The sequence below is a fragment of the Neopsephotus bourkii genome, unplaced genomic scaffold, assembly GCF_033783945.1.
Source record: "Neopsephotus bourkii isolate Nb327-2 ecotype Australia unplaced genomic scaffold, CSIRO-AGI_Nbou_v1 NB_107, whole genome shotgun sequence".
NCBI classification, from domain to species: Eukaryota; Metazoa; Chordata; class Aves; order Psittaciformes; family Psittacidae; genus Neopsephotus; species Neopsephotus bourkii.
In genome coordinates this window covers 4778609-4797445 of record NW_026900624.1, presented here as the reverse complement: position 1 = coordinate 4797445, position 18837 = coordinate 4778609, and the positions used below count along the sequence as shown (strand labels likewise).

The following is an 18837-nucleotide window of genomic DNA, read 5'->3' as shown; positions in this document are numbered from 1 at the left end:
TCTCTGCATGTTCAGAAGATTGGTCTTCCACCATATGTATTTACCTGCCTACTAAAAGTTATTCAGTTTATTATAATCCTCTTCCCACAGACCTTTGTGAAGTTATATCATCATGAATAGTATCAGACAAAAAGTTTAGGTTAGGACTAAAAAACCTCAGAGTGAAATAAAAACCCTTTGTGAGGAAAGCTGAATAATTACTGAGAGGGATCACAAGGTCACATGAACGCTTCTGAAGAACCCCAGCTCCAAGATCAGCACAAGCTTTTGTGCTGCACTGCAACTAAGCTTTGGAGAAGGCAAAAAAATCCCAGGCATAATATTGGAGAGTAAGGGATAAGAACAGACTGACAAACAGTACTCAGTGGAATCAGAAATGCAGAAGATGGCTCAATATCTCTTCCCATCATTCTCCAACTTGCTATCAAATGTTACTTTCAGTATGTTGGACTCAGTGAAGTCAGATGATCCAGTTGGTTTACTTTGAGGGATTTTTGTATTTTCCATTGGGTAACTGATATTTACTGCTCATTACTTTCCAGATGAGAAAACAGCATAAACTAAATACCATTTTCTAACTCCAGTGGGAAAAATCTAGGAAACATCTATGACATCCAAACATACTCCAATCAGCTCCATGCTGAGCCACGGGGAGCCAGGAGATTTACAGAGCTATCATTAGCAAAATGGGACTGCTCATCCATTAGCTAAGCTTCTAAGAAACATCACTGAATTTCCAACATGGAAAGCCTCAGCTAAGCTGCAGGGATGTAAGCAACAACCAAGTCTGAGAGAGCTTAACTTCTACCATTAACAATAACATACAAAAAGGTTACAGAAGCCAGCACAACCTTCTGCTCAAACTTATCCTGAGAGTGAGCATCTGCCTCTGACTGCTCCAGGCTCTCCTTAGAGTTAAGAGAAATGAATAGGTGCTTTTAGAGTAGGACTCATCCAATCTACTCTAAACATTTATTTTAGGATAAAGCAAGGCAAACTGCAGAAGTTTCTAACATTTTCTATAAAGGCAACTTACTGAGCTGGAGGTATCTACATCTCATTAGATAAAAACCACCCACAGATTTCAGGGCAAAACATACATCTATGACACAAGAACCATTTTAAAACTAAATGCTGAAGTCTTCTGTAATATCACATCTTTTTTAGGGTAGTAATTTCACTTCTTGGAAAAATACCATGCTTGGTATGCAGATACAGAGTTATGTTACTCTTGGACAAGAGTTCTGGCTGTATCTACCCAAAACCTTCCCTCAGCATCCTCTTTCTGTTGTTAGGTGCCAGGAATCTCTCCCTATTCCAGTAAGTATGACAGCAGATCCCTCAGGACTTCTCTGAGAACTCATCGCACAAATAGTTTATAATGGGTGTCAAAATAATCAAACTTTTCGCATTTCAGTTTTATTTATATATTCTGTTTATCAAAAGGAGTAAAAAGTTGATTTTTTAAATGTTCCTAAATTGAAACCAACATGGATGTTAAGTATGTTTCTTCTTTTTTACTTTTACATTAAAACGCTTTGAACAGGTACATGCCTAAGTGAAAATTCTGCAGCACCATGCTCAAAAGCCAAAGCAAGAAAGGAATTCAATTTTTTTCCATTTTTTCTTTTTCTTGTTTGTTAAATAAGAACAAACTTAGAATGCTTATCTGGCTTTTTGACAGTAAGGAGACTGTACCAGTATGTGATCTGTGGTGGTCATTCATTTGCTTTGTAATATAGCTTTCCTATCTTGGTCTGTATAGTGAAATTTAATTCTTCCTAAGTTCATTCAGAAGTTCAAAAGAACCTCCCAAATGGGAATTATAGAAAGCATAAACTAATCTATGCTTTTGTTGTTTGAGGAGGGTTTTTTTTGTCATTTTTTGGTTTTGGTTTTTGTTTGTTTTCTAACGAAGCCCTTACTCTACTACTAAGTTTAAAGTGTATATATACATACATATATATATGTTTTCTCTTAATGTAGGCCTAGCAGGTGTTAAGAAACAGCTGCAAATTCCCTGACAAAGTAAGCCTTACTGTTCTGAAACTGGGATGGAACACAGGGATCTGCCCTTACCTTCCGCAGCACATACTTGAGGTTCTTTGATGAATAAGTTCCCAAATGCCACAACTATCCCAACCAGATGGACAAAGAAACGTGGCCAACATTAAACAGCAAAGCAACTTCAACTACCTTGTTTCAACTACCTTACCTCTCATACCTGCAAAACCTTAATGCAAAGTACACAAAAGAAGCAGTGTTGAACAGCTAGGAATTCAATGGTTTCTGCTTATCAATTTTCAGACCTCTGCTTCAAAGTAGGGTGGATGGGGTAGGATCAGTAATCAGGCTTGGTAAGTCATCAGCATTTCACAATACAAAGACTAATGCTGTGACACAGAATTTTTCAGTCAGAAAATAAATGGTGAATGCTTAGAAAACAAAAATCCCATATTAGGGTGGCAGCAAAATTGAGGGAGTTGTCATCAGAGGAAAATGTAGCCCTGCAATTTCAGGATTAGAATATGAATTAGAGCATTCTCTAGATGCCAAGCTATTAGCTCCTAGGTCAAAGACAAAAAGGTCCTCTCTGTTCAAGATTTTTGTGCTCAAAAAAGTCTTAGCAGCATCTGCTTTCTGTTGTTTGACAAGGCTGGGTTCCGAAGACTTATGTGTACTTATTCTGAAAAACAGCAGGATATAAGACTTTCCATATTAATCATGAGGATTAGAGACAGTAATGCCAGGCACAGCTAATAGATTTGGGAACGCAGAAACACTTCAAGTTAGAGCTGCACTCAAAAATCACTAGATAATGGTGGTTCTGTATAGGAGACAGAGAGTCCTTTCTTTAAACTCACCACTAGTAGGTGTAAGTGGGTGTCATCTCTGGCTCCGAGAATGGAGAATATGAAAGAAGATGAATAAAGAAAAACGAAGCAAATGCTGAAAAATGGTGAGAAATCAGCCATATCACCGTTATTTCCTCCTAATACACACAGCCACACACGCACACAGCCGTTTATAACTGCTTTATCAATATGAGCTTTGCTGACCATTTTAAATCCAACCTGTGCCTTAAAACAGGTAGTGTACGTGCTCAGAAGACAAATAGTCACTTGAGCAGGAAAACATAAGACCAATTCAACAGAGCAGATCATACATTTTTAACCTCATAGCACGGCAGGAAAATGCTTTAAACCTGTAGCAAGTCAATGAGAAATCTTCCCTACTGGTAAGCACAATAGCAGCCATCCATTTCAATAGAAGTTTATCAGCAGTGAAACCTGACCGAGATAAATGACGAAGCTGTTGAGCCACAGCCTGCTTCTGCCTGCTGCAGGCTGCCAGATAAAATGGGAACAAAAGCTCCCCGCTGTACCCCCTACCCATCTCCATTAACCCCTGCTGATGCTTTATTATCGTCTGGGGGCTCCAGAACAGCATAGCATGAATCAGTGTGTAAAAATAAATAATAAAAACTCATACATGGCACAAATAAACCAGAAACATAGCCCTGCAAGAAGCATTCATTTTGGCAGCACTGTAATTAAATATTGGTTATGAGGAATTCCATATACTAAGGGATGGGGAAAAAAGCAGTATGTATGTATAATCATGTATGAAAAACTGCTTAGAAGGCAACATAATGCAAGTACACAAAGGTGTTTCTCCTGCTTTTACCCTCCCCTCCCAAATACATACAGACACATACAAACAAAGCAGGGACGGGGCACTTAGTGTGATGTCTTCATGTCCAAATCCAAGTTTCATCTTTAAATCCTGTCACAAATATCCTCTTTGTTGCACCTCCCCCAGTGTCCTTTCTCTAAATGTAAGTTTAAGACATTTACTGAAGGTCAAAGTATCTTCCACTAAACTGATAAACAAGATGGATGGGAAGAGCAGGGAAAGTGTAACAAATCTCCTCAGGATTCACGGTTGCCATAGGAGAGAAAGGCAGTGAGAGGAAAAGGGAAGACTTAAAATGTTAGTAGTATTTTAGCTATCATAGATTTAGAAAGTAGGGAGATTTCTGTACCTACCATAACAAAGCCAGTCTCTCATAAAAGGTTATGGAGAGGCCACATGAGATCCTGGGGAAAATTCACTAAGATTCATCAGTAAAGAAACTCACCACTACATTTGCATTACTTAGCACATGAGAGGGAAAAGAAAAAAAAATCTACTTTCAACTGAACCATTCTCTTGGATGAACACTCCCTCTTCATCCTACAGAGCCATTCCATGCTTTATTAATTACAGAAGCCGCACTGAACTCACGCTCCAATCTATCGCTATCAGAGGTCATAGATTTTCAACCTATTTCTGTCCCTCTGAAGCACAGTTAGCAAGTTAAGGAAGCAGCAATAGTACCTCTAAGGAAGAACACAAAGTTCTCCCTAAAGCTAATGCAACAAGCTAACAGAATAAAGACTCCCCAAACCATCAAGGAACAGAATGGCCTCAACACAGAAAAAGAGAGGCTGTATGGGTTCAATCAATAGGTCCCACCACAGTACCCATTCTCAGAGAAAAATTAAAACTTACAGAACAGCATACTAAAGCAAACACAGTGAAAGTTTTCAATAAGACTCGTTCATTCCACAACAATTTGCAGTTCAGTGATTTGTGGTTCAGAAGGCAATTTTATTTTCTAGTAAAATGCAGTGCAGTTCCCTTCCACAGACTTACCTAGTCTTCCTAGTAACAAGTGTAAGCTTTTAACATCCACCACCACTTCCACAACTCACCACACACTGTTTGAAGGATCATCTGCTTTTGTTTGCTCTGCATCCATCACCTGCCAGTATTACTTATGAATGGCCAATTTCTTCTATCAAAAAAAGTGTGTGTGAGAAGGTCCTGGTCACCTCATACATAACTTTCTTGATTTTACAGATCTCTGTCACATACCCCTAAATTAACTAATAAAAAAAAAAGTAAAAATCAAATCCGCAAATAAAATCCAAAACACCAAAGAAAAACTGTGGGAGAATTTCTTCTCTGTTGCGTTTAGGCAGGCTTTTTCAAGATTTTCTATGCATTACTAAGAGTTAACAAATGTTAACTTTTTATAAAAAGAAGCGGCAGTAAATTCATAGCTCTAACACTTGGAGCCTCATAGAAAAAAAAAAAAGTAACTAGCAATTCTGAAACCTTAAGATGATAACTCTTCTCTGATGCCCTGCATAGATCTTACATGACAACCTGGAACAAACTCATTCTGCTGGCTCACACTGGTTTAAAAACAATGAAATGGAAACTGTCCCAGCAGACGCTGTGCCAGATCAGATATCTTCTGTCCTGCCACAGACACTGTAATGTTGGCATAAACATTCTATCATGCGTTCTAGCCAGTTTGACAGAACTGCAGCAGTGAGCTCATGCTTGATCGAGATGAAAATTTCTACCACATCCTCATCCAGCACTGAACAGAATTGTTATTAATGAATATGGAACCATGGTTTGAGTAAGACTGAGATGCATGAAAAATTCTCAGTGTTTTGGCAAGCGTGAGTGTGGAGAATGCTTAACTTTCCTTTTGCAAAATACATTCTAAGTCCAAGACAGTACCAGGGCTGAAGTGCCCAATCCGTTATAAATAAATTTCTAAGCACAGCTAAGACACTCACCCTCCTGCTCTTTTCCCAGGGCTGGTATAATGTTAGCTGAATTATAGACTAAAAATCTTGCTTTCAGGACAAAGAAAACTGTGCTCCCTGAGGCTCTCCTGAGGAGTACTTCAAAGCAACTCACCTTGCAGGCCTGGAGTTCCTTTGACGCTGAAGGAGAACAAGCAGTTATGTGACCTTCCAGCGCAAGACTATGACTTCGCATTGACTTATTTGAAGTTATAAATAAAGAACAATTTCATAAGGCTAGAGAAGATAATGTGCTAAGTGCTGAAAATTATTTGCAATGGTAAGGACTACCTAAGGAAAGCTATAATTCATCAAAAGAAAGGTAAATCTATCAATTAATTTTCAGCAGAACATACCAGAAAGAGAGGAAAATCTTTCCCCTCGCTGGAACCCCAAGAAAACAAGGGAGATGCAAATTATAGAGGATTTGTGGGAGTACAAACACGTGAAATGAGATTTATTTCTTTAAAATATGTTCTATTGACATCTAAGCTGAGCAGCGCAAAGAATGAGATTTCTTTTTTAACCTACAAACATTGCTCACAGTAAAAATCTTTTTTCCTTGATGATCTAAGAATTGAGTTATTTAACAAATACTAATCACACATTCTTAAAAAGAGAGATCTTCTACATGGATATCATTTCCGTTTTTAACACAGAAAACCAAGGCAAGAACAGTGAGCAACTTGCCCAAAGACACACAGAAAAATGAACTCTTTCTCAAAGCACAAATCAACCATTAACCCACTGCCCTTTGGGGTTATACCTGAATTTGAACACCTAGAAAAGCAGATTAACTACATTTTATAGCTTTATGGAATTAAAGATGTAGATGCAATTACAAACCTCTATTTTGTCTGTTTTGGCATCTCCCCAGTATATTTTGCTTTCTGCATAATCCAGTGCCAGTCCGTTTGGCCAGCCAAGTGAGGTATTCACCAGCACAATTCTGTCTGAGCCGTCCAGTGCTGCCCTCTCAATCTTTGGCATTTCTCCCCAGTCGGTCCAGTACATGTACCTGCAAAGGAAACAAAACCCTAAGAGCTCTTATTGATCCAAACTTTCAGTATTCACAGAATCATAGAATGGTTTGGTTTGGAAGGGGCCTTAAAGCTCATCGAGGAACACCTTCCACTAGACCAGCTTGCTCAAGGCCCCATCCAGCCTGGCCTTGAACAATGCCAGGGATGGGGCAGCCACAGCTTCTCTGGGCAACTTGTGCCAGGGCCTCACCACCCTCATAGTGAACATTTTTTTCCTACTATCTAATCTAAATCTCCCCTCTTTCAGTTTAAAGCTATTCCCCCTTGTCCTATCTGTACACACCCTTGTAACAAACCCCTCTCCAGGATTCTTATAGGCCCCTTTAGTACAGGAAGGCTGCTCTAAGGTCTCCCCAGATCCTATTCACACAGCTTGTTCTGAACTTCTGTTTCCTGAAACCACACTGCACATGGAAAAGTACATTTCAAACCAAATATATTTTCTTACCTATGTAAGGATGCCCTAACCATTCAAAAAGCACTGACATATAAACACACTGTCCCTTTACACCAAACTCCCATATCAGCCTGCCCAGCGAGACAGCATAAACAGTATTACTAGCTAGAATACGCAGATCCATCTAAGCCACAAGAATTTTTTTAAACAGGAGAATAAAACACAAAGATGACTACACAGGTGGTCAAAATAGAGCTGCAGTCCCCATGCCTCAGAAACTGAACTTGGAAGAATACCAGTATTTTCATTTTGAAGGCCCAGAAATTTATCACTGCATTCCATTATCTGCACATACAGATAGACAGAGGTATCTTCTTTACACGACTAATAATATAAAAAGTGCTCACGAAAAGCTCCTCACCCAACCATGGGATCCAGCACAATAGCTCGGGGTTCTTCCAAGTCTTCTGATATCAAGATTTTTCTCATGGTCCCATTAAGCCTTGTAACTTCTATACGGTCTGTGCCAGTATCAGTCCAATACAGATTTCGGGCAACCCAGTCCACTGCAATGCCATCAGGATGTGCAATCTGTGCCGTGACAATAAACTGACTACCTGACCCATCAATGAATGAGCGGCGGATGGCCCTAACTTCATCATCAGTCCAATAGATGTAACCTTCTAGAGGATCGAAGTCAATGGCGATGGCATGGCGGATATCCTCCAGTGGCAAAACAATGTCTGTAAAATCTGGGGTGTCTAAGGAAATTCGCCTCAGATCTGTCCGGCGCGCTAGAAGCAGCAGTTCAGTAGCACCTACATGAACAAGGCAAAAACACAATCATCTTACAAACACCGCGCAGTAAGCCTGCAAATAGTGAACCTGATTGTAGTACAAGCTAGTCTAGCTGCCTTGATTTCACAGGACCCAATCAAACTGACGGGCACTAGAAAATAATTCCACTAAAAGGCTTCAAATGTGAGGCTGTTCTTCTGCAGAACAAGTCAGATGTGTTTACAGAGAAAATTCCGTGGTCATTTCCATGACCAAAATATATTATGTTGGACATGTTTTCTACCCCTGTCATTCCCTGTAAAGGTACTGAAATGGATACACGGTAACTCTGCTCCTATTTTATGCAAATCAACAGATGGCCTGCAGCCTCTTACATGAAAAATTAATTATATAAATAATTTACTGACTGTTTGCTGTTGTTGATATAGGGGACAATTATGACAAACAAGGTTCATGTTTCAACAACATGCTTAGAAGCAGGGAAAAATGTAACACACAACGCCAGAAGTAAATCTCCTTTGAGAAAGGAAGCATCAGATTTGGGAACTGAAAACTGCCCAGTGACCATGCAAAGCAGGACAGCTGTCAGCTTCTCCCATGTTTGTTGTGAACAAGCTTATTGAAGACATGAAGATAAATGACAGTGTGTCTTATAAAGTCATACTGAGCTGGAGCATACAAAAGCCTTGCTGGCTTTTAGATGAAAGGTCAGAATCATAATAAATAACTAAGATCAGCCGGCACTGCAGAAGATGTTTTCACATAGGGCAACACAAGCTGTTTAATGGTACACGTGCTGGTCATCTGATCAACAACAGACGTACTTACTGTCTATTCTAATTCATTCTCATTTCAATTTCTATTCTATGTCACTGGATTTCTATGTAATGAAGGATGAACAACCACCACACCCCATTCCAATTAAACTGGCTTATCAGTTTGGAGTCTCAGGGAGATAAGAGCAGCTCAAGCCTCAGGGAAGCCTGAGCTAAGGTAAAAAATGTGTGCATCCTAAATGCAGGGAAAGTGTGCTGCAATGGCTGCCCTCAAACAGTGCGGGCAAAGGGTTTGGCAGGGGCTGATGTAGGTGTGAGGACAAAAGTGGGGGAAGGCAAGGGTGGGGAAGGTTTAGGAAAATAAATACATCAACACTGCAGTGGAAAAAAGAACAATCGCCAAGCCACCTGCTGTCCATGCCTTGATTTTACAGAGATAGAAGTAAGGGCTAGAAGGCTGAAAGAGCAAGAACTAAAGCAAATAGGCTGCTGCTGAAGAAAGAATTTTGGTGTCTGATGCCAAACTTCTTTTTAAAACAGCCAGTAATTGCTGTTGGTGCTAGATGAAACCTCACTGCATGCCAAACGCTGGAGAAATGCCAAAGCAGCCATTGCTTCATTTACAGCAAGTTTAACACATTAAAAACATCTAAGACACTTTCACACTGCTGCAAGAAACAGCACCTTTCAGCAACTGAAGTTGAGAATATTATTACAAGTGTTCCTGATCGGTAGTCCACAAGGGATTAAAATCAGCTTTGGGATCCTTTCTCCTACAACACCTTGTGTTCAGAAATACATGTACACACTACCCAGTTGTTCTTCGAGTGAATAACCCTTATGCATTAATTAATATCAGGAAGGGGGAACCTGTAACTACATGTCTATGCATCCTTCACAATAATGTAAAGTATGTGACATAATAAATGGAAAACAGGCACGTTAGTAAGATTGTTTTTATAATTACACAAGCAACTAATCTTGTCACAGTCTATATTGTCACATCTGTATTTGTTACTACTAAGCATATCAATTCAGCATCAAGATACAAGCATTCAGCTGCATTATGGTCATATAAAGCATTAGCACATAACTAATCCCAACAATTTAGGTTCAAGTAAGAAAGAAAACCCTATTACTTTCTTTCTTACCAACTTCATGACCATTTTATCCAACTTACCTTTGACACAAAACTATGAAAATCATATAAAAAACCCCAAACAGGAATACCTTTTTAGCATTCTCTAGTAAAAGTAAGGTTGAACAAGTGCACTAACCTCAGATTTTAAACAGTTAGAAAGCTACATGTAGTCTACCACATAAAGTGCAAGGCATAACTTAAAAATTATTTGTGTGCTCTACCTGAAGCTGACAGTCATTTTGAAGAACCAGTGCCAGGTCCCCAGAAAGACCTGGCTGAGTATAACCATGCCTTTGCTGAAACTCACCCTTAAAATTGACCAATTGACCTTCCAATTCTTCTCAAAGATGACTCATTTCAACAGCTTCAGTATCCTGCTTTCGGGTTGCAACACTGTTCTTCAGTCAAATAACTCACTGGGTCTAAGCTTTAATTGAGCTTTGGGAAACAGCTGGCTTTCAGCTAACTCATGCTGTGCTCTGGATCCCTGAGCTAAGAATTTCATGGTCTTTTATCTGGGGGCCTGACTAACATTCTAGCCCCAAATTGAACACCCTCCCACACCCCTCCAATCAAGCAGTAAAAAGTTTAAAGCTTACTTTAGAGTTATTACCCACCCATTTGCAAACCCACACCCCAGCTGCTTAGTTAGATCACCAGTCATTCTGTTCAGGAAAAAGAAACCGAGTAGTAGACAAGCATCTCACTCAAGGTAGGTTGAGGGAAAGATTACTCTGAATGCCTTCAGGCTTGTCCTGACAATAGCAAAAACAGCAAATGCAAGAACTGGGCACATTTATGGATTGATCTCATTACCGCCTTGGTAACAGTCAAGGAAAACTGGTGGTCTCAGAACTGAAACAATTTGTTCTTGTGGCAAACACCAACCATACAAAGTTTACAATGTAGCAGAGCCAATCAATTTTTTCACTTGTATTCCAAGGACCAGTTATGATGCAAAAGGTAAAATGTGACAGCAAGGTCTCCAGGCTTCCTCACTCTGTCTCTCCAGAAAAACCCTGCTTCTAATGATGAGCATGATGGAGAACATCTTGGGTGTGGAATCATACTTGAAAAAACGGAATGAAGAGGCAGGAAAAGACAGTGCAAGTTGTGTGCCAGCATAACTATTTTTTATTTTCAATATACCAGCACTTACTGGGAGACTGGAATGAGGCATGAACATACAAAACACTTCAATGATTTCAAAAGGTACATCTAGGCTGCAACCAAAGCTCTGACCTCACCAGGCATATGCAGACCTCAGGCAGTTTTTCCTCTAGACATCTCAACTGCACATACAAGGATGAAGTGGCCTACACAAACACACAAGAGATTTGGAGCAGAGTTTACAGCCCATGCTGCACCTTTCTCTCTCACTACTGGTGAGCTCTGCTGCACCCAACATGAGCAGGCCTGTAGTTACACATACATCTCAAATACAGTGCTGGGTTTGAGGGCACAGACCACTAGGTATGCTGGGGTGTGGGCTCACAGCCTTCAAACCATCGTGTACAAAGTTTCCATGCAAATACTTGCAGGCAGAGTAAGAATGCTGCTGTCCCATATTTAAAGTCAGGTCCTTCCACCTCCCCTTTGTGCTGGTCTCCCAAACAATCCTAAGTGATTTTAGCAATCCATAATTTATTTAAAAAGCCAACCCTCCCAAACTATTCAAATTGGGAACCAAGCTCACGATTCTTTTTAGCAGTGCCTCAAGCCATGGGGTATTCATGCTAGTTAGCAATTTTTCTAAAATCAAGTCCTTTACTTAAGATGTCTAAATATGGACATAAAAGCTTTACTCCAGACTCTTCTTCTTGAGAGCTTTAGCCTACTTTTATTAAGCACTTTGAAAGCTGGGATTACAAGCTCACGGCTGGTGCATTACATTAGTGCTGGAACTAATACTTTGCTCAAGAAGTCACTATTATAAAATCAAAATAATTTAAATCTATGTGCCACTGGAAGTCAAGGGAAGGGGGAGAAAAGGAGAAACAGAGCAAGCATGCAAATACATGCAGCAGAATAGCTTTCAAGTCCAGTGTCTAATGCCCTGCTAACCTTCACATTAATTACATCTTCTCAATGATATACAGGCCTCAGTCATTTATAAGATACTGAACTTTGAAACCATCAGTAGTTGCTCAGGCTAGTACAGCTACATACAGACACACACCCGGAAATTCATACATAAGAAATGCTAGACCTAGGATGTGTATAATGCATTCTCTGAGAGATCAAGACTATTTATACATCCTCAATAGATTTCCCACACATTTGACTGAAATAGTTCTTTCCTAAATGCCTTTCCTCAGTTGTAAAGTCATGATTGTCAGAGAACCCCTGATACTACAACAGAAACAAAATTTTTTCATCTAGGCAAGCTCAACCTTAAAACTTGCCTTAGAAGACAAAAAAGCATCTGAAATCATCTGTTTTTCTTCCCTTCAAAATAAATGAAAAAATTTGGATATTAAACTAGCATCTTGATCTGTGCAGTCAAATCAGGATTCTGGCTATTCCTGACAAAGCAAATTACCCATTGGGCATCCCTAAATTGCAAAAGGAAGTGCAAATTTCTGATTACTGCCTCCAGGCCTAGCAGGGAAATAGGATGTGAGCATCCACAGGCGAAATAGACTGCTTCCCTGGAAGAGAACGGCATGGCCAAATCAAGGCTGAAACCAAAGTCCTAAGGAGTGCTTTTTCTACATGAGGAAGGTCTCCTCTCCTTGCTCAGCTGAAGTCACCACCAGTTTTCTCAGTAGAAACCACACACCTGTACTGGTAGTAGCAAATGCAGGAAATAGGTAAAATTCACTACAGGCAAAGACAGAAGCTGAGCACATGGACAGAGATCTTCAAGCATTAGTAAGAATGATGAATGATGAACTTGTAAGATAAACTTAAATTTTCTTGTAAAATGAACTATCAAACAGGGCATTTAAATGTAGCTCTGCCAAACTTAGAACAGTCCTATAATACTAAAAAGGAGAAATCCCAGTATGTCCTGCAGAGAGGACGATAAATTACCAATAATACGACAACAGCAGGTAAAAGCTGCCTGGTTGAAATGCTTGGGTGCTCAGACAGGACTCTTCTCTTGATACATTCTTAACTAAGGAATAGCTGGCCACGAAAACTGCTTATTCTGCCTCTCTCTTCTGAGGAAATGGGATTTACAAAGTTTTACCTAGGCAGTGGGGGAGCCTAGGAGCTTGCTACAAGCCCATGTCTCAGTTACTAGCTGTTTTGTTTTGTAAGAGGAATAGAGATTAAGACACGAACAACCAGCCAGCATTACCTGTTATGAGCAAAACAGCTAATTTTACTCCAAGTTATTACCCTTTCCTGAAATACTATGGAAAAGTGCTTCTAAATGGAGGGTATTATATTCATAGCTCTCACAAGAAATGGTAACACTCCTCTAAGGTGCAATGAAAAAAACCCCACAGAAACGGAGAAACTAACACTGGGCGAAAGGGGAGGGAGGAAAAGATTTCCTATAAACCAAGATAATCCAAAAATGCTAGGTTGTCATGGAAACTGCTCAGGGAGGGTCAGCCAGCCTCACCTTTGGCTGCAAGGATCATCTGTCAATGCCAAGCGCTGCAAACACCGCAAACATGCATTCAAAATTCACCCGTCAAAATCTTTTCAGTCCAGGCCAGTGCTCTCAAAAGCACAGCACAAAATGAAGTTCCCTCCTCAAAGAGACTCCTTTCCACATGAAACAATGCAGTTTAGCAACCAGTCTGATTTCAGTGCACCTATGATTTTAGTGCACTGAACATTTTCACCTTTCTTCACCTGTAAGTCACCCCTCCCTCCTTCCTTCCTTTCCCACAGTCATGTACACGTTCTAATAGCAAATGGAGATTTAATCGCTCAGAGTTTCAGGGTTTTGGCATAATAGATATATACTGAGAAGATCCAAGGTGAAAATGTTCAGTTCTCAGGGTTCAGCTCTACTTTCACAGCAGAGATAGTGAAAGGCAAGTACAAAGGGAAAAAAAACAGCCTAGAGAAACCAGAACAAACCCCTCCACCCTGCACACCTGAAAAAGAGAAAATAAAACTTACTTCCCCAGGGTCACTGAGCAGCCTAAGAAAGGAAGGCAACACACAAACACATAGAGATTTACATCTCAAAATATGGTCTGTAGCTAGTCTGACTCTGTTTGACTGCCATGCTCTCGTTTCCCCAGATCAGTAATTGCAGCCTTCAGGAGAAAGTCCACTGAATTTCTATCTTGAAGAGCTCTGGAAGGTTGTACGTCACCTGCAAAAGCCCTAAACCTAGCACAGGCACCTCTCTTCAGTGAGAGACATGAAAAACCAGCCAGAAATAGTTCGTTATTTTGGCGTAAGCTCAGCTCCACATGCTGAACATAAAGCTTCCTCACACTCCCCCCAAAAGTCAGCTCTGCACAGCATCAAAGTAGGAGTAATGGATCTGATGCATAGTTTGAGCAGGTTGTTTCAGTCAGGTTATGTGCTAACTCACTTCTTAGTCCAAGAAGCAGTGGTATGCAACACTCACTGAGCTAAACAAACACAGACTCCATTTTCTTCCCCCCTTCCCACCCATCTGTCTTCTCAAAAGGGAAGGTCAGAGTGTTTTGGAAAGACACAATAGCAGAATGGTGGTTAAAATCACAACATCATATTGACAAGCATAAGAAAATGTTATATAAAGTTTTTTGGACACAGATGGACAACATGCTGTAACCAATCTGCACTGGTTAACGAAATTTCTCATAAAATGGCAACTATATTTTGTGAGCCAAATATACTTTATGGCTGACCAGGAAAACATACAATGTGACTTCTTGTGTTCAGGGAGTGGGAGAAAAGAGCAATAGCTATGAATCTGAGACATAAGGAACGGCTGAAAAAGTGAACTGATTTGGAGTATCTCTGCATGGTAAGTTAAAGTCCTTTTAGTAAGGGAGGTTTTTGCTTGTTGGGTTTTTTTCAGGGTTTTTTAATACCATTCCTCTACTTGCCCTTGGTAATTGATACTTCGAAAGGTGCCATTCGGAACTTCAGCACAGGGCTGTTAACCTGCTTGGTAGCTGGCTTCTGATATGGGGCTGAACTTGAGCAGTGAAGCAGGCGCTTCTGTGATACAATGACCTGGTCTTCAGAACACAGTACATGGGGAGCAAAAGGATACAGTCCTTGGATAAAAAAAAAATAAATAAAGTCCTTGGACCTTTTCCTATCAGCAGTAAGTCAAAGGGAAGCAATTTCCCGCTCTTGATCTCTCCAGGGCTTGTTCCAACTGTTGTCCTTAGTCCTTCAGCCTCTGCTGCCTCACTGTTCTACCTCTGCTTGGCAAGTGACCAAACCTTCACCACTCCCTGCCCCCCCCGTGGACTTTTTGTGCAGCTCTCCTTTTGGAAATATGCCTGTATTGGGTAACAACTGCTTTAGGTATCTATTGCCACAAAGAACTTTTACCTGTGAGTGCCAAGGGTTTTTTAAAAAGCACGTGAATTTGTGTCACATTCTGACTAAATATGACCAACCCACAGCAGTATTGTTAAAGTTTGTTCCTTGTACTGGCAGAAAAACATCTTGTGCATGTATTGGTAAATTCTTAAAAACGATCCTGCAAGGCTAAATTGGGAGCTGCTTTTGAGTTTGTCACATAAAAGCAGCAATTTATTTTAACAAGGTTCACAGAGACACAAATAACCACACAAAAATAATCAGCAGAGAGCATGAAATAGCATGAAATTGAAGAAATCACTGAACAGTAGCTGACAAGCCTAGAAGAAATTTTAAAATATAAACAACACAATTTAACAAAAATTTCTATATAATTTTATTTAGCCTATTTACAGTTGGTTCTACTGAATCCTTCTGTTTCTTTCTCCATTTACCCTTGTCAGAGACAATCTGCACAAAAGATGGTTATTTATGAGCAAGCTGATTATCTCCCAGTGTTAATTTGGATCCTGTCAATGTCCTACAGCAACCACAGTGTCACTAGACCAATACCTACAAAATATAACAATTTAAGATCATATACATTATCCCACAGTGAGACACTAAAATCAGTTTTGGGTGACTGCTTGCTGCCCTGACATCTTAAGGCTGAATGAATTTCAACACTTCTGAAAACATGCCATTCTTTTCAGTCTTCTATACAGATGCAGCTGCCTAACTTTATGCATGTGAACTGGAAGAGATTCCAGGTGTATATGTGTATGATAAACAGACAACAGACCTTAAACAAAAAAAAACCCACCAAAAACAATTGTGTTTATTGTACAATCCTATTAACCAAATACTAATTCATAAAAAATAATATTACATTCATACGAGAGACAACAGAAGGAGGTATGTATCATTTTCTCTAAGAAAAGAGAACAACAGAGCCCTCCCAAAAACTGGCAGGGAATTAATGACAGACACGGACCTGCAACCAACATTTTGTAACTGGAGGTGGCTATGAGGCTCTTTTTTTAAAAGGAGAGGGCATTTTTAAATCACGTTTACCTGTACCACAAAAGCACGCGATTTCACAAGTTGCCACCCCTAATGTGCATTATATAGTGAAGCTGGAAGAACCCCTTTCCCTCCAGAAACTACTTTGTGCTTAATCTAAAAGGATTTTTAAAAACAAAGCCTACCATCTTTGCAGGTCTTTCCATTCTCAAGAAGTTTCACACCAGTGGGACATGCACACTGATAAGAGGGCTTGGTAGGAGACATCAAACACAAGTGGGAGCAGCCACCATTATTAATTCCACATGGGTTTGTAGCTGTTAAACATAAATCACACAGATTAATGCTTCTGATAACTAATGACCTCATCTCATGTGTTAAGACACATACGGCATTTGAGTGGTAGAATCAGTGGCAGCAACAGAGATTAAAGAAGGAAATGATAAACACAGAACAAGTTAAAATTAATTCCAAGTGCTGAGTAGTGGGGTATTTATGGTACCAAAATGCACGGATGTTGAACGTTTCCTTTCTCGGGGAAAGAGCACTTAGCTCTAAACATGAGCCTGACTTCAGCTCTGTGCTTCTCATCTTCACTAACTATTCAGCATGTCTGTGCTGAATGTACAGCACTGTGTATATAAAAACAAAATGCAAATACAGTAAATTAACACAATGGTTAAGACAGTGGTTATTACACAGAGCTAGTCTTGCTTAATATCATCTGCCAAATTAACACTAGTTTCCATTCGGGAGCTACTACTTGTTAAAAATAAAAATACCATGTTGCCTAAAGTTATGGCACATGGAACAGAAAAAGGAATATGACAACAGGATAGCAGGCAGAAAAAAGCAAGAGATGGAGTTTTGCACTTAAAAACAACAATGTAGAGAATATTTGGTTTCTCCCTGGGTCTTTTCCCAATCTCTGCATTGGAAAAATAGCATCATGACGCGGGTGAAGCCACCCACCGCCGTACAGAAAGACTAATTTCAGATTTTTGCAAGTCAGTTCCAACTTGCAGTTAAAAAAGGAAAGCAAGACAGCTTACCATTTGGCTGCCTCTTTTGGCTGAAAGCATGGATATCCATGGGAGAGAAGATGTTGGAATGTATTTCACGCAGGTCCTCTCCGGAGTACTTGCTGCAGGCCAAGATCGAATGTGTGTTCCAGTCAGTCCAGTACAACGTGTCCCCAAACAGCGTCAAAGCAAAAGGATGTGGAAGGGAGCCTTTAACCACTGCTTGCCTAAGAGAGTACAGGGAAGAAAATGAACGATCAAACATAGTTCATGCTACAGGTTTGCTTGAACACAGATTTGTGAAAAGTTTTACAGTGTTAAGTACTGTTGATCAAAACTGTCCATGTATTTATAGGGAATAAAACAGTGTACCTACTTAGGGGAATGACATGGAGAACAATACAGGAGTCCTATTTCCAGGCTGCCTGTTGATGCTGCAGCGGCCAAGAGATACCAGCTGAAATCCTTACTGAAGTTTGTGTCTGTTTTTTAGCACCCCTTTAACACTCAATACCTGTGGGACTCTGTGTAACCATATGCAAGCAGAGAGAATGCCAGCAGATTTTATGCAAGCCTGACTGCTGCCCGCTGATACACAATGTCCATTATATTCAGCCTCAGCAGATTTCAAACTGGGACAGCATTTGGTCAATTAGCAGTCCATCTCTTCCAGTTTCAGTCTTTCGAACCACCAGAAAAAAAACTCTAATGGAAAATAGTTTCACCATAAAGAAAAGCTTAAAGTTACTTTTCAAGATTCATTATTATGATAATTGTTAAGCTATTGTTTTTATTATAAGCAGTGACATTAAACAGAGTTCTACTGATCTTCTGCCATGGTAATGGTATCATTTCTGAGCAAACTGGGTCACTGCCTGTCTCCAGGTTCATAAAATTAAAGAGTATACCCATATATTTTATGTATATATACAAACACATGCTCATTAGCCATCACAAAACTGCAGCACAAACATTACTGAAGACAGTTTTTCCAGGTTCTTGTGATGTAGAAACTAATTATCTGTACCCAGGTTCCTCAGAACTAGAATTACATAGCTCAATACTTATGGTTATTTTATTCACAGTCACAGAAAAACTTCAGATGGAGAGGACCATGGAGGTCCTCTGGACCAACACCCTTTACAAGCAGGGCCACACAAGTACCATTTACACAAGCACTTCTTCCCACATCCTTTCTTCTTAACTGTATGGGTGCACGTGCGTTCCCATGTACACAAGCTCCCATGGAACAGTGGAGATCACCATCCTTCTCCCAGACTGAAAGCATGAAGGACTGACAGACAGCTCTACTACTCCTTCAATATAGGTTACACCATGAACACAAGCCCCGTATTTTTGCAGGGAAGAGAGTCATTATCTGTGTAGTTACTGAGAAAACACCCCCACACCATATGCATCACTTCTGGAAAGAAGTTGGCAACCAAAGTGGTTTAGTAGAGGACAAAAATACTCTTTATTTTCCAAATATTTTCTGTTAAAATATATCAGAAGTGCATATTAAAGCAAGAAACTTGAAGGTGCCTTCTGCC

General features: G+C 40.0%; 1 protein-coding gene across 2 annotated transcripts in view; it reads right to left on the bottom strand.

Moving 5' to 3' along the window:
* The window catches only part of LRP6 (LDL receptor related protein 6), a 127602-nt gene that overhangs the window by 45282 nt on the left and 63483 nt on the right, over positions 1-18837 (bottom strand). For both annotated transcript variants that reach the window (XM_061358490.1, XM_061358499.1), the window contains exons 4-7: positions 17318-17514; positions 16451-16582; positions 7510-7906; positions 6495-6666 (exon numbers count right to left, since the gene is read on the bottom strand). In XM_061358490.1, the coding sequence (XP_061214474.1) occupies positions 6495-6666; positions 7510-7906; positions 16451-16582; positions 17318-17514 (898 nt within the window). The remainder of the gene's footprint in view (positions 1-6494; positions 6667-7509; positions 7907-16450; positions 16583-17317; positions 17515-18837) is intronic.